At 40.1% G+C, this 17,207-nt stretch overlaps 1 protein-coding gene across 3 annotated transcripts in view; it reads right to left on the reverse strand.

The window, feature by feature from the left end:
• The window catches only part of Rspo2 (R-spondin 2), a 135,650-nt gene that overhangs the window by 32,526 nt on the left and 85,917 nt on the right, over nt 1-17,207 (reverse strand). For 2 of the 3 annotated variants that reach the window (XM_085679004.2, XM_048457435.3), the window contains exon 5: nt 15,605-15,793. In XM_085679004.2, the coding sequence (XP_085535130.1) occupies nt 15,605-15,793 (189 nt within the window). The remainder of the gene's footprint in view (nt 1-15,604; nt 15,794-17,207) is intronic. The other variant, XM_085679007.2, reaches the window with a different exon arrangement.

Consider the following 17,207-nt stretch of genomic DNA (forward strand, 5'->3'; position numbering starts at 1 on the left):
GGCTTTTCAGCTCATTTTTTCATGGTGATAAAATAAAAACGTTTTATTTAACATAATAATATTCTGCCCCTCTCAGGAAAGTTTAAAACAATACAGAACCCCAAAGTCATTTTTGGTCAAAGGGAATTATGTTACTTCCTTTTTGAGAGAGAGGTGTTTGGGGCTAATACTTTGTTTTGATTTTGTTACTGTTAGAAGAAACAAGTGCTAAACATTTTGAAAAAAAGTTTGAACGCACATCCAAGCTGTTTCTGAAACTAAAGCATAAAGTGAACTAAAATTGTAGCCTTTTAAGTTCAGCTACCTTTGTTTCTGTCCGGACATCTATTTCCAGTAGCAGATGAACACACTAATCTCCTGAATATGGAAAATGCCAGCATTAAAGCCAAATACAATTGAGTTTAAGATAATTATACCAGATTTCATCAAAGCATCTTGGCACTCATCAAAATTGAGTCCCAGCTAGCTGCTGAGATTTCACCAGGCTGTGGAAGCAGCCGGAAAATAAACAATAGGGGAGAAAGGACAAGAACAACGTGACAACTGTCAGACAAAGTGCTGAGCACAACATGGCACAGTTCCCTCAATGCAATGCTGGGGCCACTCATTCTCTCTCACACATAATCTCGTGTAAACACACATGTGCAAGGGCAATAAATTATGATACATTTCAAATGTTCAAGTACCCTGTATGGATTCCTTACATTATACTGACTCTGGAACTGTTTGTTAATAAATACCGAAGTTGCATAAGATATCACCAACTTCAACACTGTGTGAATAAAAATAATCCTCTTTAAATGGCAGCGCTTGAGAGGTCACTACCCTTGTTTGAACTCCTTCAAGCAAATTCTTAATAAATGTAAGCGATTCTAGAAGGAATGGTTCAAATTAGGGTACTACCATTGTTCTAGTTTTCAAACTAGATGTGGGCACATGCCATCCACCTGGTGGAAAGATTTCTCATAGTGACTCTTGGAATATATGGCTCTTATGGTTCTGATAAAGTAAAGGCAAAATTATAACAGCAACACAGGACGCCCCGCTTCAAACGGGGCTACAGAAGCTGGCCAAATAGCTCTTAATTCAAAGCACATTTGATGACTGTATTAAGTCAATCTGTGCACATGGAGTTGACAATTATACCAAACGGAGGAAGAGCTGAAATGCAGCAGACGCTTGACATTTGAGATAGAAATTACTTTAAATTACTCAAGATAGCAATACCTCACTCAACATGTAAAATCCATGTATAGATGCAAGACAGATGCATGCAGCTTCCTTATATAGGATGTGACATCAGCTGAAAAGAAGGGAAGGGGGGAGGGAATAGGAACCTTTATGAGCTACGGGCTGACCTAAGTTGGTATTAAATTGCTTTTACCATTTATTGCATAAGATGTATATTTCAAGGAAGATATAGGAGGGCTTGGTATTTAGGGAACTAGATCCTTCAGACCAACCAGTCTGTTGTCCGTTTCCTAAGGCCACAAGGATAAAAATAGAGATTTTTAATTCAAGTATCAACTTTTTGCTACTGTCTCAATCTAGATATTCTACTAACTAAATTAATAATGTCTCAAACCTGAACGGAAAAAAAAACATAAGACCTGTGAGAAATGTCTCTTAGGAAAACAGGTAAATTTTAAAATAAAATATTCTTAGAGGCAATGCAAGTTGACTGTAAGCTTTGTCTGAGGCCTACTGTGTGATTTTCTGCCCTCTATGTTCATCTTTTTCTGTTGTCATAATACACGCTGACAAAAGGAAAAATAGTCAAGAAAGGAGGAGTTTATTCTGGTCATAGTACCAGCATATAGTTCACCATGACAAAGAAATCAAAATGCCGGGAGCTCAAAGCAGTTGGCCACGTCACAATCAGGAGGCAAGGAGGAGTGAGCAGAAGCTTCTACTTGACCCCCTTTCTCCGTTACTATAGTTCAGAATCCCAGACCGGGAATAATGCTAGCCACAGACAGTGGGCCGTTCCTTACGTAAAACCAAGATCTTTCCCTACAGGCATTTCCAAAGGCCTGCCTCTAGGTGATCCTAGGTTCTGTAACACTGACACAACTAACCCTCACTATACTGTTCAGCTATATGATTTGTATATTCCAATAAAGGACTAAATTTAAAGAAATTTTTTAAATTACTGGTTCACTTTACAGTCTTGCAGAGTCTACCACAAGTAAGAAACACATTACTGAGGACAGTCCAGGCTAACTTTCACACCACTATTCTAGCATGAAGACTGTGAAAACAGAAGGTGTATCCCTATAGAGGGAAGGCATAAGATGAACACTGGGAGCTGCGTCACCTATGAGCATGTTCCAGAGATCACTGTGCACCACATGATGAGAGGTTTTGAGCTGAAAGAGTGCTAGGCTTTGTGTATATGCAAAAATCAAGCTTAGTCATGAACCATTTACTTTTCCCAGTAGCCATGCACCCTAAGGTGTCTCTGGGCACCTTAGCCTTATAACAGGCATGCCCTCTGCCCTCTGTTGTTCCCCTGAAGCAAAGTCCATGTATGCAGAACCTCCAGACTATAAATGTGGGAAAGGAAAGACAAAAAGCCTGTGTCCTGTCTATTTGGCTTTGTCCCAATCCTTGGGGAGAATCCCACACACCATGGGAAACTACAGAGAACCTAATTTGACCAGTCCTGAATGAATGCAGGTCTCTAGAGATTCTTGTCTTCTCCAAGTCTCCCTCTTCCTTCAAGGTGTAATCAGTACTATATAATGAACCGAAGGGTTGACTCCCCAAAGCTCAAGTGTCTTCGAATGTAACATAGAAGTACTGTGCTTACTGAATCTGTTATCAATTGTGTATACATTTCTTACATCGTGTTCATTCTTACATCGTGTTCATTACATGGCATTCAGGGTGAGGCAATAATTTTAAACTATATGTCACATCCCTGCTTTAATGGCTTGCTAGGTGGATATCATACACACTCGGGTTTGAGTTCATTAGTGTATCATCCTCTCTGTGATCATTGTCTAGCCAACTTCAAATCTGCCAGGCAACATTCAATCTGCGAGACTCAATTTGATAACCAACTCCTACTGGTGTTCTGACTGCCTCCCCACTTCCTTCCTTCTCCTTATATACACCTTTCACGCAAACGCCTGTCTTTTCACTCTCTTGAAACACAGATTTGTTCAGACAGATCATGCACATTTATGTCTGCTAATCCACACCTGTGTCCCATTTTTCAAACTCGCTCCTCAGTTCTGTTCCTTGTCGCTGGTGCAGTCCTCTCCGGACTCGTGGTCTGCACATCTTTGCAACCACCAGCCCATGCTATTCACCCTGCCACTTGCGTCCCTTTCAGTAGGTAAGGCTTCCTCAGGCTGACGTCCTAATAAGGATGGTCAGTAGCTGCCTCCGCTGATTCTTAAACTTAGTGTTTTATTCATCGCCAGTCCCTGGCAGCAAAGGGAAATCAATTCAGTTTTGGCTACACTGACACACCAGCTAGCAGGAATGTAAAGAGAGCGCCCAGCCCAGTGATATAAAGACTTCGAGTACAGATAACAGTAAGGAAAAGGAGTGTTCGATGGAGAAGCAATACTAGATAAGTAGTTCCTTTTTTAAAGGGTGGAGGACAGTGAGCTGGGCAATGTAGCTCTGTGATAAAGAATTAGGTAAGCAAGTGGATTTCATGCCAGCGCTCTATTTTTTTATTCACATTATATAAAATAAGAAAAAATGGTATCATTTAATCTTCATGACAACCCTATGTCACAGGTACATGTTATCTTCATCACATAGATGTTGGCACTGAAGAAACGTTGCAAAGTTGCTGGCTTTTAGGTGTTGCGTAAAGATTTAAGTCCTGATATGTTGGTATGAGGACTGTATTAAGTCCTGATGTGTCAGTGTGAGGACTGTCTTAAGGGGGACAGACCAAAGGAAAGCTGTGAGGTTTGTTAAAAGGATGACCAACCTCAGGGGAAAGGGGGTGTAGATTGTGTAACAGTCATGGTAAAGTGGGCACACTGGCATCATAGCTAGGGAAAAATGCCTAAGAATGAGTCAACCTGTAAGACTGGAGCTCAGAAAGAAGTTGGTTCACATCAGAGGAAGCTATGTGATGGGCTAAAAGCAAAACAGTGAGAGCCGAGAGTAGGCTAGCTCATAGGAGGCAGTCTTGTGAAATAACAGAACCTGAATAAAATGTGGCAAAGAACTCACCTGTTTACATACTAAATCATGCCGTGGCTTGCTAGCCCCATTTTACACATTGCCGAGCTTTGGGAAATTAAGAAACTTGATGTCTTTCAACTAGAGGTGCACAAGGATAGTGTATAGCAAGTTTAAAAATCGACTCACTTCCTGCACTGCGTTTTCCACAATACTTATGTCTGCGAGGGCTGAAGGTATCAATTAGAAGGTAATGAGGTATCAAGGACGTGCAGGTGTGTACTGGGAAGGTGGAGGGTCACAGCTCTAGAGCCATGAGCAGAGGGGGCTGTTAAAGGGGAAGAGGAAGGGAAGAACAAATAAGCTTGACATTTCCCCCTGCCCCATGTTACAAATGTAGCAGATTTGTTACTTCATCCTTTCCTCCCGAATCCAGCATTTCACTTGGGATTCCTTCAAAACCCCTAGTCCAGTCTCTACCGTGTCAGATAAGATCATTTTAGAATGTACAGTTGAAATCGGGCCTTGTGGGAACATTGTTATCCTTGACTTGAATACTATTTATGCGTTTTAAGGAAATACACTGGAAGGGAAAATACATTAGGACATTAATATGACAAAGTAACAAAAAAAAAGACTAATCCATTCAAGAATCTGGGTAAATGGCAAATGGGAGAGTGAGAACAGATAGAGTTCACTTGGGGTAAAGCAAACTGTGCCTAGACTAAAGCAGAAAGAGGGGAGAGAGGAGGAGGAAACACCGCACAAATAGCCAGGGACCGGCCTGGCTTAGGAAGCTGGCAAACAGAGATAGAGGGGAACAGCAGACTGGAGGCCAAGACAAAATCCTACACTCATCAGAAAAGCAAGCAAACAGAAAAATTCGTAAACATCAGGACTCTGAAGTATTCGCTGGTAATTCGACCATTAAAATCCGCCTCTGCTCAACACTGGGCCCCAAATCCAGGATGGACAGTTTATTCTCCCACTACACTTCCCCAACACAACATTCAGCCACTTAGCTTTCAGCCGGCTTTCTGCTAACATGCCCGCACTATCAAAGGTCTCCTGGACTTTCCACTTGGGACAAGATAAAGAGTCCAAAGTCGCCCTTGTCACACTCACGGTTTCTGGTCAGCAGCTTATACTTTCTGCCATGTAGGGTTTGGCCTTCTAACACGGAGCTTCTACCATCATCATTTGAAAAAAAAATGCCCGACACAGTATCAGAGAATCGCAAAAGATGCTGTCCAGTTCATTTTGTATTGGTTATGATGGGTGTATAGAACTTATATTTAATAAGAGGGGTTTGTATACCCAGTGAGGCTTCCTTGGACAAAATTAGTTTTTCACTTGCAAGTGGTTATCAACTGGAGTTAGTTTCTGGGTTAGGGGTGGGGACATGTGTCCACTTCTCAGATCTAGAACCTCAACTGTTGGAAACCCATGTAATCCCTCTGGATGCTGCCACAGTCCCAGAGTGCATACCTACATCCATCCTACTGTGTTTAGGGCACTTTGTTTCTGTGATGAGATCCTTCCCCTCTGACTTTTAGAATCATTCCGCCTCCTGTACCACAAATTCTCAGGGGAGGGGTTTGATAGAGCCATCCCATTTAGGACTGACTGTTCCAAGGTCTCTCACATCCTATTTATTATCTAGCTGTGGATCTCTGTATTTGTTCGCATCGGCTGCAGAAGGAAGTGTCTCTGATGGTGGTTGAATGATGTCTGCTCTGAGTGCAGCCATGAGAAGTCATTTTCAGGCTCGCTTCCTTTAGCAGAACAGTAGTGTTTGGTTTTTCCCTAGGTCCCTGCCTTAACTAGTCACAGACATGCCCAAGGTGTGTATACATATATACACTCATAAAGTAAATAAACAAATCTTAATATAAGACTTTACCCATTCTTGCTCTTTAGAAGACTTTCCTTGGCTCTTAATAGCTAAAAATATCCCCCCCAGACACAAAATTATCTATCAGAGTCTACAATAACAGTCAGTTGACATTCATGTTTTGGTTCTTTTGCCACTGTGTGGTGTGCATTTCCCTCTGCACTGACTGGATTATCAGTTTTACTTCTAAAACTCCCTTTGCTCCAGCTATTCCTTTCTTCAGAACATGGAGGACAGTATAGCTAGAGTGATAGAAGCACGGACTTCTGAAAGCAGCAGCTCTCATGCACCAGCTAAGTTCAGCAGAGAAACGGGAAGGTCTCCACAACACATTTTAATAAAGCGAGTTCAACTCAGGAAGAATTTACTCAATTTCTATTTGGTTTTCTCATAAGTAATAATTTTGATACAGATTAAAATCATCCAAAAACAGCCTTGGAAAAGAAACAAAAATCACAAAAGGCTCCTTAAAATATTAGTGTAGGGAGGTCTCTTGGGAGATCTTCCCTACCATCTTGTAACTATTCACTGACAGATTTCAAGGGTAGCTGCCCAAACCCAGGAAAATAGAGCTATACCATATATAGATATTTGAGATGCCAAACCTCCCCCCACACACATCCAAAATTCACTAAAAACATTCTGGATGATACCAGACAAATAGAGCTGATGATAAAGTAACTCCCAGAGTTCTGTATCCACCTCTTCCATGACTTTGTGGAGTCAGATCAGGATCATAGTTTCCACTTTTCATGGAGGGATAAGGATGAAGCTGCCTTCTGGGAACTTGGATGTGAACTAGACAGTCTTGAGTACACCACCTACAACAGGATCCCTGCTCTGAACGGGCATCCCATGAGAAGTCTAGTTCATCTGACTGTAACCTGCTTAGCTTTCCTCTCCCTATGGAACTAGACTACTTTGTGAGAACTATCAAGTTCTCCAGCTCTAGTCTATCATCAAAGTCCTTCTCCCCCCACATAAATTAAATGCACACACTGCTATGTGTGCAGATATGAGCGGACATGTTTGTGTATGCACCAGTACACTTTTTACTTATAAATAGATGCACACTGCAAACTTTTCTTTGGAAAGCTACTATTAAATCAGTAATACAGTTGATAACACTTATTTTAAACTCTGGTGGAAGTTAAAATTTTACTCAGCTATTCTCATGAATATTTGGGCACATGTCTTTTCCATCAGTCCTGAGCTCTTTCTTGTTCTGCCTCCAGCTTTCTTGGTCCTCGTGGTCTTACATTTTGGGGTTCTGTCTCATCATGCTACCATGTCTCATTTTACACCGTCACTAAGTACTGTGGACATCTGGCAAGGAAATATAAGGGTTCTGTGTTAATTCTTAAATGTCCCTTTATTAGGTAAGTTTACATACTTTTTATTCCTGGTCTCTGAAAGTCCCTGCATAGAAGAAACAATGCTAGTCCTATGGAGATTACATCTACGTATCACAGAGAGGCTGTTTTGTGCAGTTAAAACTGTTGCTTCCATAGCTGCAGGCTACTAGTGAAAATGTTTGCCAGGCCTCTTATAAACAAAATCATCCTGTCACCTCGGACACTTCTGTATAATAACGACCTGAGTCACACTGGGATTATAGTAAAACTGACAACAAAATCTTTTCTTGTTGCCCCTGGTCCTGGACAAAAATTACAAGCCCAGCCGGAGACCAGCCCAGTAGCTAGAGACGTGGCTGGCATAGCACACCAACTTAATCCTCCTCTTCCTCCACACCACGGGAAGATCACAGGCATCGGAGGTGGAGAGAAGGGGATTTCTAAGAATCATGAGGGGATTTTTATGTCTTGCCTTGCAGAGGGTACGGCAGTGTTTCCTAAAAAGGGGACACTCTACCTCTGCCACCATTTGTGTCCCATTAAAAGTTGTTGTTATTTTGGATAGTCATAAAATGGTTTCCATCTTCCACATTAAGATCAAACTAGTTTATTACTGAGCAAAATTCATAAAAGAAGGGCACTCGGATTTTCCTCTTTGCTTTGTTACACAGCAGACCTAATGCCTTCGGTGGCATATAGTTAAGAAATTCTTTTTACAAGTACCCATAAAAGAGATGAGGACATGGTGCCCCGGAGTATAATTGAATCAGTCTGGTAGAGCTTCCAGATGGGAACCTCAGAGAAGGGCACAAATGTGTAGCTTCTTTCGCTTATTCATTCATTCGCTCTCCCCTCTGGGCAAGGAAGAACGGCATCAAGACCAACTCGCAATGAAACTAGGAAAAGACATTCTCTTACTTTCCTCCCTTGTCATATCTATGTGCCTTGCTCTCCTTAGAATTCTGTGTCCGTGCCCACGCCCAAAGCTTCACTTAGTTTAGCACCTATAGACTTTATGATCTCCATACACACCACAGGAACCTGCTGTGCTACTTTAGACATCCTCAGATTTGACACTCTGCTATGTGAGAGTCGGTGAACCTGAAAATAACTAAACTGTTTAAGAACTGCAACAAGAAGAGGTGTGCTACTGCTGGATACAGTGGCACAAACCTGTGATCCCTACAGTTGGAAGGTGGAACTTCAAAAGACCCTGGTTTTCCTAAGGCACTGTCTCAAACACACACACACACACACACACACACACACACACACACACACACACACACACCAATGGAAATCCTACTACCACTAACAGTGGGAGTCAATGTTTATCCTCTGTTCATTTTCTAAGAACAACAAAAAAAAAACTTTAAAGTAAGGTGTGATCAGAGAAGGGCCCAGAAAAGGACATTTCTCAAGACACCATTAAGCCCTCTGAAACAGGAATTTTAGACACTCTACTGGCAGAAATTTTTGGAAGCAGGTGTCCAGTTGTAAAACATCGCTTTATATAATAAGGATAAAATAACATTTACAGAGTTGCAGCTCAGGGTAACTATTCAGGCTTACATTCAGTATGTACGCCATCTATGTATCCAGAGTCCCTAAGAGCAGTGCAACTGAAAATGACCACTAACACAAATCACTGATTGTCCAACGAAATATAACAAAGTATTGAGTAGAACACAGAGAAAGACAAAAGAATCCTCAGAGAAAAACTTCATTAATGACATTTTTAGACAGTAAGTCACACAAGAGAAATGTTTCTCCCTTATCCTCTTTTCCAGTGAGGCTGGCACTAGAAAGTAGACCACATAAATTGTAGCACAAATGCAAACAAAATGTAGAGAAATAGAGAACATATGTCTAAAGTGTATTTTCTTGACCCTGTCCTACAGAAAATGTGCTTGTTTCTTGTTCTTGGTTTAATCCATCACAATTGGTGGCCATCTTTAGTTCTATTATCTAATGGTTAGTCCACATGATGCTGTAAGATTATGTACAGAAAACAGATATAAGTGTTTTTGCTTGTTATAAGTCTTATTGCTTGTTATCCTTTAAAAATAGATGTTTACAAGATTGAAGTTCTAAGCGGCTAAGAGACTTTTGCTTATGTTTCCTCCCAAGTTAAGAACCAATTTTGATTGGATCACAATTAGGTAATCTTAAGATGAATGAATTATTTCCAAATTGTATATAGTAGCAGATATAGTATATAGTAGCAGATTTCATATTTATATTTAACTTGCTTGCATATTCTTAAGGAAAACTGTGCACTGATCCAAGAATTACCCTGTAATGAGCTAACAGTAGCTGAGGCAGTCACAGCATCAAATGCACAAAGCCACTGAGCATCTGTCAGAGCATCACATAACAGGCTGATTACTGAAATGTCTTAGAAACAATGATGATGTTAGGCAAAGGGCGATCATATGTAGTGCAACGAATGTTAAATGTGGCTTAACACATCAAGGGGACTCATCCAGAAAGTTGGCCCTGAAGGTCTAAATATTAAAGAGACTCTCCTGAAGCCATATACACCCCACAAACTGAACACCACCACCAAAAACTAAAGGACAGGAGGACCTTCATAGGATAAGTGTCAAAGCACAGTTAGTGGTTCTGTGCTTCAGGACATATGAAATATGACCTCTGAAGCTCACCTCACCAGTTAGTCTATAGAGGAAGGTATCAAAGAAGGAATGGAGGTAGCATGTTGTATTTTCAAGTATTAGTAAGGAAATAGAATGATATTTCTGTATGTAGGAAAAGAGAAAGATGAAAGTTGGGTGCATCACTATGCAAGACAGTCATGGTGCCACCTTTAATCTTCACTACAGGAATCAGGAAAAGACACACACACACAAAAAAAAAACGCAGGTTTTCCAGGAATCAAGATTTGGTCTACTTTTCACTCTACCACTAGCAACTTTTTAAGGACAAATCAGAGCCTTGTTGTCACTCACTTGGACTTCCTCTTTCCCCCAAATTTTGTGGGAGAATCAAGAATACTAAAATGGTCATTGAGTCAACAACTACAACAAATATATCTTTGATATTCACATGCTCACCACTACTCAGACTTGTTGCAGAATATTTGTTTAACTATGCAAATATTGTTCCATGTGTTTATGTTGCGGAATATTTGTTTCACTATGAAAAGATGTGTTGCTGCTTTACCTTGCCTGCCTAAGGTACCTGACTGGTCTCATCAAAACCTGTATGGGCAATAGCAAGGGAAAAGGTATAGGCAGGACTTCCAGGCAGGGAGAGTAAGTCGGGGGAAGAATTTAGACTGCAGGGAAGAGAGAAAATTAGATCCCAGGAGCCAGCCAGGCATGGAGGAAGTGGGAAAGTAGGACATACAGAGTGAAGGAAAAGTGTAAAGCCCCATGACAAAACATAGATAAAGAGAAACATGTTAAATTAAGTTAAAAGAGCTGGTAGGACAAGGCTAAGCTAAGGTTGAGCGTTCACAATTAATAATAAGTCTCCATATCTTTATTTAGGGGATGCTTGGCAGTCCAAACAAAATTTCAACTATACAGATTTCTGACCAAACACCACTTTCACAGTTTTCTGAATATCAAATATAAGTTAGCATATCTCAGCCCTAGCCCTCCTTCACGATCCTACTTTACTTCTCTGCACAGCTCATGTCTGTCTGTGCACCCAATGATAGATGCTCAACCATTTTCTTCTTCACTACAGTTATTCTTTCTAAGAAAAACTCTCAAATTCTTTAAGCAACAGAACAAAAAACAGTATGGAACACTAGTCAACAAACATCCAGCAAAACTTGCTGTAAGAGCTAGAGAGAGATTTAAACAAGTAAACACACTTGCTATACAAGCCTAAGAACATAAATTTGTTTGCATAAAGGTAGAAGAAAATTAAGTCCACAAAGTTCCCCTCACATACCTACTACTGCTACTAACAATAATAATTTTTAAACTTGAAAAAATAATGTGAAAAACATATATTAAAGAAAATTTGCTAATCTTATAAGAGGAGAAAATCATACAAACTTACAGATAACAATATTTCCCCACTATACATGGGTATCTTCCAGCACCATACAATTTGATATTGCTCTCCCATTGATCATTCAAATATATAATAGCCCATTTATCTTTTTCTCTTAAAATACTGCCTAGTATACAATTTAAACTAGACTCAAAATTCCTTCCATTCAGAGTTTTGGACTATTACTAAACTAAATTATTCCCAGAAGGATGAAATCTATCACTCAGGAGGTGGGAAGGGGTGGTTGTATCTGCAACCTGACCAGCTTTTACTTTTTAGGGATCTGTTCTTTCCACGTGTCTTGCAAACACACTGCCAATTCACTGTCTTGTCATTTACCTCCAGGGGTTTCCTGTGATCCCCCCCCCCTTTCCCTCTGTTTCTCATTTGCCCTTCTTTTTTGGTAGCTATGCCATAGGTAACACCTACATTTAAAACAAATCCTATTTAGTCTTTGAAGGCTGACAACATAAAATTCATTTTTGAAGCAGAAGAGCAAAAGTGAAGAGAAGACTGAGAACATGCTACCACCAAAATGGGAACAGCTCTATGGTCAATCTGTGCTCTTGGACCCCAGCTCTGTTTCTTGTCTTCTAACCACGGACCATACCTGTTCCTCTCAGCAATTAATTCTCCTGTCACTGGGGTTTAGAAGAAAACTAAACCTTAGAAATCTCCGACATTGGTACCTTCAGCTTATAAATGAGGAAATAAAGGCCAAGAGGGGTTAAGCAACTTTGCCAGAGGTCACAAAAGTTATGAGTTGACAGGATGTAGACGTCCAAATCACAGACCACACCTCTAAGGGCATATCTAAAAGTCCAAGAAATCTTACATGTTTCATCAACAAGGAAAGAAAAGGAAACTGACCAGAACGAAAAATTTGGAGGGGACTTTAGTATAAATACATCTACTGAAGTCGCTATGGAACTTCCTTATTTTTTCCCCTCACAATACAAATTGCGTGTGATGGGTAAAGAAAGAAATAGATGAAGTCATTATAACACGATGTTTTTGTTGTTACTTTTACTTTTATAGTTTTTCATTTTCTCCTACTTAATAGCTTTCAGTGTAACATCTTACGCACTTAGCCACTCCACGATGCTGACCTCTAGCTCGGGCCTTTCCTTAATCAAAAGCAGCTGATTTTAATGTGTCTGCGCTCCAGTGTGAAGGAGACTAAGACTGCATTTGAGTGCAATCAGGTTAAGATTGGCTCCAACGGGAGAAAAAAAATCCATACATATGTTGAAAAGATCTGAAAAAAAAATGCCTGTATTCCCAACCTGATTACGACTTACATTTTTGCATGGTTTGTCAAAGCAGATCACTGAAATCAAATCAAGATGGAAAAGGGGATAAAGTGGTTTTCTTCTTCATTCTTCTGTAATCAGCGTGACCTGCTGAAGAAGGGGACTTTTCCTACTCTCACCTGAGGCAAGGTGGGACTCACTACTGGGAGTTATGCCAATTTTTAACAACCACTGCCCAAATTCCAAAATCAGTTTCTTAGTTCTTATATCCGAAATTTGTAACTAGAAGTCACTTTATTACAGAACCATTAATGTCTACTCATTTATTTTCTTTAAATCAAAGAAAACAAGTTTCAGCCTTTCTTTGAAACCCTGTTTAATGTAAACCCAAGCGTGTTTACTATTTGATTAAATTTAGACAAAAAAAAATTAGTAAACTGAAAATGAAATAGCAACAGGGGTGAGAACAATGCTTAATGGATAAAATATGGTTAAGACCTAAATACAGTTTAAACTAGAATCCATATCTGATCTGTTAGGAGACGAACACTAGCAACTCGGGCTTATGTGATGCGGTGTGTGTGTGTGTGTGTGTGTGTGTGTGTGTATGTGTATGGTGTGATTGAAATTATCAATAGAATTAGACATTTTCCATGATGGTGGCAACTGTCAGGAGCACGAAGAACAGAAATGCGATAAATATTATGGCTAACAACCTATCTAACTCTCTAGAAAACTCAATCAGGACTGAGGTTAGGACAAAATGAAAGGTTAGAAAGGGATAGAGAAGTGTGTGGACTCTTCGAACACATAAGCATGTTTGTTACAAGAATATTTTCAGTCTAATTTTTGCTATTAATGTAAGCCACAATTTGCAGGACCATGATGCTTAAAAAGGGAATGGAGGGGGGGAACGGTCCAGTTATATAAACAATATACAACAAAGGACGTCTTTCTTTTCGATACCTGAATACATCAGGTTTGCTTTTAGGCAAAAGGTTGCAGGTTAAATGCTCTCAGCTATCCAAGAAGTGGCTTATTAGCTTTGTAAGAAAATATTTTCTTATATTTTGAATGAAAAATACCCACTTTAACTGAACAAAACCATCCTTGTTAGTGCAAAGCAAACCCAAAAAAACTTTGTTTCAAAGGCCCAGTAAGGAGAAGCACGACTAATTCAAGAGGAAAAGCTGCCTCCTCCACGGGAGCTTCTGAATCTGGATCTAATCGTCCTCAGAGGCTGGCTGCAGTCTTGCAGTCTTCAGAGTGTCGTTGGCCTCCACGGATCGTAGACCTTCTCTACACGGCAGCACAGTGTGGATTGAAACCCATTTTAGGAGCTACATGTCCTCTTTCTGGGCTAGAGTTAGAAGCCAGGAAGCTACACACTAACAGAGGGTGAGGGGAAAGAGGCCAACCGAGGTTTGGGCTATTTTAGGAGGCAGTTTTCCAAACACAACTTTCTTTCGGCTTTGGTTTTCTATTTGTACACTTTTGAAAAAAAAAAATCTCTCAGTTTCATCTGCGGCAACATGGCTTTGGCCAGTGATACAATAAATGTCAACAAGTGATTACTGCTTTTACGAAACATACTAGCATTGTGAAAATTCCCTGTCAAGAAGCTGGTGAGATGATTCGGTCAGTTATATGCTTGCTGCCCAAGCCCGTAGACCTAAGTTCATACATCCAGCATCCTCATTAGTCAGGTCAATACTCCAGCCCTGGGAAAAGTGCACAGAGACAGAGAGCCCTAAGGCTTTGGGGGCCAGCCAGCCTAACCAAAATAGTGAGTTTCAGGTCATTAAGGGACCACGTCTTAAAAAGTTTGGAAATAATAAAGGGAGATGGCCAATGTTGCTGTCTAGTCTGCACATACACATACACATGCATATAAACACATATGTACACAAGACCCACATACACATGCACATGCATATAAACACATATGTACACAAGACCCACATACACATGCACATGCATATAAACATATATGTACACAAGACCCACATACACATGCATATAAACACATATGTACACAAGACCCACATACACATGCACATGCATATAAACACATATGTACACAAGACCCACATACACATGCATATAAACACATATGTACACAAGACCCACATACACATGCACATGCATATAAACACATATGTACACAAGACCCACATACACATGCACATGCATATAAACACATATGTACACAAGACCCACATACACACAAAAACTGCTTTTTGACCTCCTGATTCTGTGTTGTCCAACACCTTGCTAAGGACTCCTAATTTCTAAATGAGCCTAATCCGGCTATTATAGAATAATGACTACAAATCAGTATAATTATTACAAAGAGTTAAACACACACAAACCAGTAGTTGTTCTCTACAAATTAGTATCCAAACAAAGAAAAGGGGCTGATTGTGGTAACAGTGAGACGGGTTTTTCCTCCCAGTGTTTGGGTAAGTTTATTTTCAGCTGTCATCTGCAACTAGTAATGATGCAGATGATTTTACAGATTCCATGAACCTCTCTAGTCTAAACGCTTCTCAACGAAAGCGGGCCCCTTCCTTCTGCAAAGACCCGATTTCATAAGAACCCACTTTTATGGTAGAGTTGAAAAAAGACACACACACACATACAAAAATAAAAAAACCTCACACTTTCAGAAGTCTCGTTTGAGAAGGCACATTCATATTCTTTCAAGTTTTTAAAAGAATGTTATAAAGGCAAATGAAATGTGCACTCTACATAAAGCACGGCTTAAGTATTTGTTTCTGAAATAGACTCTGGTCTCCTCTCCATTGTCAGTATCAGGTCTCCATCACGGATAGATAAACAGCACTTATGGCAAGGAGGGAAGAGAGGGAGAGAAAACTTGAGAAAGCACACAGCACACAAGAGCGCTTAGTTAGACCCACCTCCTGGACAGTGCCTCATGGCCATCTTGCATCGCCTGGATTCAGCAATGGTTGGACATGGTATTGTGTCTTTTGCTGGCTTTTTAACAATCTGTCGTGTTCTGGTTTCCAGACCCCATTTAAATCCACACGTGCGGTTGTTTCTGCTACATGTTCCCCATTCACTCCAGTGACCAACTTCACAGCCTTCTGATGAAGATTAAAAAAAAAAAACACAAACATAGACAACAGTTGGGGATCCACTGTTCGATTTGATATAAAACTTATACAGTGTTTGTTTATCTATTACCTCTAGCGCAAAAGAAAAAAAAAACAGCTTATGTAGCCTACAGGAGCTGAAGTCATCTGTCTAGAGCTACAGTTGCTTAAGTCAAAGAGTACTGATAGCTAAGACAAACAAATGCCACACAAGTAATGAGGGAGCCATTGCCTTCCATCTGTCACATTTCTGCAGGGATACTGCTGGCCAGGCAGAAATGCAACGCTCTGTCATCTCTAAAAGACGGCCTCGAAACAGGCCAAAGCTAAGGAGAAGGTGCTGTTTTCATGCCACGGTGGAAGTCACCATCTATCAGCTAGTTTCATGTTCCCTACCACATTTCCAAATCCATAACTGTGTTTGCTTTATTTCACAAGTCCTGGGAGTCGGCAAGGAGTTCAGTATGTGAAGTGTTAGTGTTAGTGTGAGTGTGTGTGTGTGTCTGTGTGTGTGTGTTTTCTGGTTCTGCTTTTCTATCTAATCTTGCATTTCTTACCCTCTGTACCCATGCCATAAAATACACGTTTGAAAATTAACAGACAGCTGTGGCAAAGCACAGTATCTATTTTTCCTAGTCATGAAAAACTTTTGATGCCCATTTTGTAAGATGACTGAGCAGTGGTGGAGGCAGGAAGAGGACAGTAACACTGTGCAGAGCTGAACCTCCTCATCGGCTTTGTACTGAGAAGCTTCTCACATGATACATAAGGATCCCAGCCTGGAGTGCACACAGAGCACACTGTGTTTTCAATCCCAGGAGGCATCAGAGCCAAGTCCAGAATTTTTTCAAACCCATTTAAAATTGCTATATAGGGTTATATATACACAGGATTCTACCATGGAATATTCTTTACATTTCCATTTATAATTTGTAATAGGTGTGATTCTTGCCTCCCAAAAGCTAAAACAGCATTCATATGTTTTGGTAGATTTTTCATTTTTTAACTGGGTGATAAATTCATGTACTAACTCACACATTAATACTATTGTAAATTAACACATTTCTTTCCAAAACTCACGTCTAAGTTTTCAAATATATATAACTTCAAAATGGTTCAGCAATATTTCTAAAGAAGTAATTGTCGAGTTCCATTTTGAAATCACTCCATTTAAGGGAATAGGGAGCATAACTGATGATTCTTAGCTCCACTGGGTGTCAAATCAGATGTATAGTGCATCTAGTAAAATCTGAGGGAGATGGGCATGAAATTACAGCTAACATCAAATCTACATATTTGCATGTGTAGCCACTTTACCTGCTAATCAATAGCACACCTATGGAAAAAACCCACAGTATTTTATAAACACCACAGTATAAAGTTCACATGAAGTTTCTAAAGTGGG

The sequence above is a fragment of the Myodes glareolus genome, chromosome 19 (assembly GCF_982192425.1).
Source record: "Myodes glareolus chromosome 19, mMyoGla1.1, whole genome shotgun sequence".
NCBI lineage: Eukaryota > Metazoa > Chordata > Mammalia > Rodentia > Cricetidae > Myodes > Myodes glareolus.